Source organism: Amblyraja radiata, chromosome 7 (genome assembly GCF_010909765.2).
Source record: "Amblyraja radiata isolate CabotCenter1 chromosome 7, sAmbRad1.1.pri, whole genome shotgun sequence".
NCBI lineage: Eukaryota > Metazoa > Chordata > Chondrichthyes > Rajiformes > Rajidae > Amblyraja > Amblyraja radiata.
The window spans coordinates 52,294,534-52,299,947 of NC_045962.1; the positions used below are offsets into that span (position 1 = coordinate 52,294,534).

Below are 5,414 nucleotides of genomic sequence, written 5' to 3' on the forward strand. Positions count from 1 at the left end.
CCTACAGCCTTGTCCCAGCCAATCACAGACTCCTGCCACCTCCGCACTCGTAACAACTTTCCAGCCGCTCTTATTCCCATTAACCAGCCAAAACGGTTGGGAAATAGTTGGTGAGCTTTCTGACTCCACCAAACTCGGTCTCCATTTTATGCGAAAAGGGGTTCTTTCCCAGGTTTTATTTAACAGCGGTGGGGAAAAGTATTTTTGCTTCTTTGATTCTGTTTCCAGTTTCCTTCCCGCAAGCCCCCTCTCCCAGGGCGGTTTGCTATGCCGTCAGACATCATGCAAGAAAGTCCGAGCAGTGCCCCAGTCTCTCCAGCGGACAGTCTAGCGAGCAGCGACGAAGACGCGGACAGGCAGCAGAAAAGGTACGACGTCAAGAGAAGGTACAGCAAGAAGTCCAGCGAGGACGGGAGCCCAAACCCCGGGAAAAGGAACAAGAAGTCCAGCCCGAGCTCACAGTCTTACGAGGAGTTGCAGAATCAGCGAGTCCTGGCGAACGTTAGGGAGCGTCAGCGGACTCAGTCTCTGAATGAGGCGTTCTCGTCGCTCCGGAAAATCATCCCCACCCTGCCGTCCGACAAACTCAGCAAAATCCAGACCCTCAAGCTGGCCTCCAGGTACATCGACTTCCTCTATCAGGTCTTGCAGAGCGACGAAATGGACCAAAAAATGTCCAGCTGCAGCTATGTGGCCCACGAGAGACTGAGTTACGCGTTCTCGGTGTGGAGGATGGAAGGAGCTTGGTCAATGTCGGCCACTCACTAGCGCCTGAACCGGTACGTGAACATTTTGCTTTTCTTCTCCTGCAATTTGCCCCCTGTCCCATTATGGCCTGTGCCCGGGAGGATGGCAACGGGGATGTGGGTTATTTCTGGATCACTGAAGCGCATTCTTACTGAATTCAATCTGTGACAAAATACTTTCTCTTTTTATTGAGTAAACTAAGTACCCAGACCCCTTACTTCTGGTGGCTAACTTGTTTCTTTGGAATACAGTAACACTAACCAGACCCCGTCGTTTTCTCATTACAGCGTCCTTGCAGATTACACATTTCAGTCTGGACTGTCTGTTTGCTGACAAAATATATTTCTCCAAAGGGAATATTTCTTATGTTAAAAATGTGACCGCCAGCCTTTATCGTGCTGGCTGGTTCGGTTTAAAATTGCAAAAGTCAATCGCAAAAAAAGTTAATACTTGTTGAGTGAAAATCACAGCGGATGAACTCTGACTTTATTTCATTTTTACGTTTAATAATAAATCGGATTTTAATGTTACTTTTGGTGATTGTGAAAGACTACCACCGATTGTAATCCTTGTTTCAAATAAATATTGGGCTTGTGGAGACCAGAGCACCAGAGCTGGATGTGAATCCCGAGATGATAATAATCTCCATCAGGTTTGAGAACAGAATAATAACAACAACTCAACATTAGGGCCATTCCAGTATCACATTGTGCGTCTGTTGACAGACTACAGATATTCACATATAAGCAATTACTTACTGTTTATAAACCGTTTTATATATTTAATCGACAATATTCACCATCCCATTAATATAAAGGAAATGCAGAGTGCAAATAAAGATCTTATACCTTGCAAATGAAACCTCCCACAACAAGACGTGCCTTTAGTTTTAAAGTGACCTCAGGCCTGGTTATATACCAGTCCATTTGGATTTAATGAGCAATGAAGTGATTAAGTGCTATCTGATCCCCTTATTTAAGCGGCCGTTTGCCCCAATCGCGTCCTCCGGCCTACCGTTCGCTCTCTCGCCTCGGATCACTGCGGGGTGTTTGCCTTTATGCTGTGAATGTTCGACCTGTGGTTTGGTCGATCAGTGCATGGGATCAGTGGTTAAAGTTGCCTTTCTGGTTTGTGTGTTGACAGGCGGTTAAAGGTGGTTGGAATCGATGGAGAGAGCTGGTGCTGAGTGGGATTTCTCTACCAACAGACGGTCACAATGAAATATCCGCCACGTCTCCACAGATACTCGCTTTGAACTCTCAGAAGAGTCCTTCCAGACTGAGGAGTGAACTAAAGTTTGCAACTACGTGACAACAACAAACAGTGATTTTAAAAGATGTGAAACATCGTTGTTAAGCATGGGGGAGACGGTGCTGGCAACTCGGACGAATCTGCTTTCAGGAAGGACATCGTTCAGACTAGACACGTGTGGGATCCTTCTGTACCTTTTATGCTTTAGATTAAACATAGTCGGTCGGCGAGGTGTATCATGGAGATAATTTAGAGCGAAAACAAATACTGAAGCTCGTACAATGGGACTAAAGCAGATCAAGAAAATCAAACGTAAAATATCAGCACCCGTGGTACAGTATGTTCGCCCTGAGTAAACTTGGAATTAGCAAAGCTTCACATTATTACCATTTTTTTCCTATCGCGTGTAAATCTTGCTAGTTTATTTATTAAAGTTTTACCATCTATTGCGCGTACGAGGCAGTTGTATGGTAAAGTTGTTTCAGAAATTCAAAATCAGCCCCTTTTAATCATTTTGTGGGAATGGGTTGCATGTTTAAAACGAAGGTTTAAAACATCTCCCGGTATATTAAACCCAATGTAACAATCCAGTCAATTGTAACCTCTAATTTTCGGTTTTTTAAAAAGCTGTATTATAACAAACAGCCGAACAATACAATCCGACAAAACGTTAGTAATGGTGAGGATAATGTCGCTCCAATTCGCCAACTAGAGTTTTTCCGATAATTCCAGATATTGTGATTGAACAGTACAGGCGTCAGCCATTAGAAGGTATCCATAATATATCACTGAGCACATCTGCAGTAACAATAGATTATCAACAGGCCGAGCCTGCTGGGATTCAATCCTAACTGACGACTAAAACAGAAAGGAAGGCCAACTTCACCTAACTTCAACTTCACCAACTTGCACCTAACTCCAGGTCAGAATTACCCCAGTCACTTTGGGACAAAGATGGACGAAGTCAGTGTCGAAAGGAAGCTCAGACTGATCAAGGTTTTGAGGTCTGCTGGTTTTTTTTAAAATAAGGTGTGCTAGTTCTGAATGCGAACTGAAAGTATCGAAAGATCTTCATAAAAACAAGTTTCCAAGTCTGAGGGTCTAGTTGGTTAGTTTCACACAGCCCTGGGGTCGGGTAACATTCTTAAAAGTCCGGATGTTTTAAATTGACTTTAACGATATATCTGCGCCAGGTTTGGAGATAGAGAAGATAGACGCAAAATGTGACGCTATGAGCTAAAATTTAAAAACAAAAGTAAACGTTTAGTAAAATGCTGTGATATCACATCAGTGACGGTGGTAAGGTCGGGTGACGGGACGTCTGCTAGCGCGATGACTGTTGAAATGACCGTGAAACTGCTGCAGGCGAGAGAGAAGAAACAGGTTGTCCATAAAGTTCCTACGAAGCGCAAGATGTAGACGAGAGGACGGCTTCAATTGTTGGCGGTTCACAACAGAGAGGTTAATTAATTTCCCGGGTCTATCGGGAAGAACCACCAGAGGAGCGAGTTAACCATCTTATGACAGCTTTGTGACAGTCGCTACCTTCTGGAAATGAGCCCGCTTGAAAATAGCCGCAGGGTCTGATATCCATTGAGTTGGACTGACCTCCCTCCTTTGGATCTTATCCTCGCCCACCGCCGGCCCCACTCTCTATTTCATACCCACCGGCCTAAACTTTACCGGGGGCTTTAAGCTCCTCGATTTGAAATATGATTGAAAAACATATACAATTATTAAGGGATTGGACACGCTAGATGCAGGAAATATGTTCCTGGTGTTGGGGGAGTCCAGAACCAGGGGCTACTGTTTAAGAATAAGGGGTAGGCCATTTAGAACTGAGATGAGGAAAAACTTTTTCACACAGAGAGTTGTGAATTTGTGGAATTCTCTGCCTCAGAAGGCAGTGGAGGCCGATTCACTGGATACATTCAAAAGAGAGTTAGACAGAGTTCTTATGGCTAGCGGAATCAAGGGGATATGGGGAGAAGGCAGGAACGGGTTACTGATTGTGGATGATCAGCCATGATCACATTGAATGGCGGTGCTGACTCGAAGGACCGAATGGCCTACTCCTGCACCTATTGTTCATGTATGTATTATACCCCGCCCCCTCCTTTACCGTTACCTCTCTCTACAAAAAAAACTAATTGTTGGAATGAGCGGGGCAGCAGCAGAATTCCGACTGAGTCGCTGCCGGCTGAAGGTGAAGCCAGGATAGGAACAGCCGTGAATCTCACCGCGATCTATCCCGCACTCCAAGCCCAGTCCATTCCCCCTTATTGTCCCCCACAAGATAAAACCTTGAGCCATCTTTCCGGATATTGTGCACAGCATCTGAAGAGTAAACCTGTAAGTGATGAATAGCCTTGGTTTCCTCACTGGGGGAGAGAAGGTTGATCACAATGTTAAAGATTGATTTCTGATTACACATCCCACATCCCGGCGTATTAACATTACTGTTTTAAACCCTTTCTTTCACTTTCAACCCTCACCCCCATCCATCCCACGCACCCCCTCCATTCCTTCTATGAAACGCATGAAATTCAACAGTTGGCCTACCTCTTATCACCAAGCGAGATATATAAATACATAGCTATATCTAGAATATATAACAGACACACACATGTATGTATGTATATATAAAGAGAGAGAGAGAGAGAGAGAGAGAGAGAGAGAGAGACAGACAGACAGACAGACAGACAGACAGACGGACGGACAGACAGACAGACAGACAGACAGACAGACAGACGGAAAGGCAGATAGGTTTGAACATTTCCTGTCCATAGCAAACCCACCCCAGCTTCAACTTGAAAGACTCCCATTTATTGTCCGAGTGACAGAAAAATACATCTTCAAAATAAAAGTGTGCAACATATATAGAGATAAACAGAACGTGACTATGAGGGGAGCTGGTCGTGCATCGTGTATGTGTTGTGCTGGGTTTATGTGGTGGCATCGTATTTGCAGAAACTGCTAAACTGTGTAATCCAGCAAAAGGTCGGCTTCAATAGTGGAGAAAGTCTCCAACCGCGTGAACAGGTATGAATCTTCAGTTTGTTTCATTCATAGAATAGCGGCAAAGTGCCAGTCTACAACACATTTGTGGTTCCAACGGTCAAATAATGTAATAATAATTCCGCCATTTGATACATGTATTCTCATTGGGGATCCTGGGATTATTCTGCCATCTAACGACATATAATGTAATCTAGGAGAGCAGTGCAGGATGATTGGAATTCAATATCTACTTTCAGTTTTAGAGGTAAGATATATATTTCAACCGACTTCACACGTTGCAAGATTTTGCTAGTGACACGCTCTTCCTGTTGACTGAAGACGACTGTCAGGGCCCGAACTTGAGCGGTCTGCTAGTTGGGTACTTTGCAGAGGGCGTCACTGCTTCCGACCCAGGA

At 44.4% G+C, this 5,414-nt stretch overlaps 1 protein-coding gene across 1 annotated transcript in view; it reads left to right on the forward strand.

The window, feature by feature from the left end:
- The window catches only part of twist2 (twist family bHLH transcription factor 2), a 2,617-nt gene extending 29 nt beyond the window's left edge, over positions 1-2,588 (forward strand). Inside the window, exons 1-2 of the mRNA XM_033024522.1 lie at positions 1-779; positions 1,891-2,588. The exon at positions 1-779 is cut by the window's left edge and continues 29 nt beyond it. Of these exons, the coding sequence (XP_032880413.1) occupies positions 268-768 (501 nt within the window). The 5' untranslated portion in view covers positions 1-267 and the 3' untranslated portion in view covers positions 769-779; positions 1,891-2,588. The remainder of the gene's footprint in view (positions 780-1,890) is intronic.
- The last annotated feature ends 2,826 nt before the right edge of the window (positions 2,589-5,414 follow it).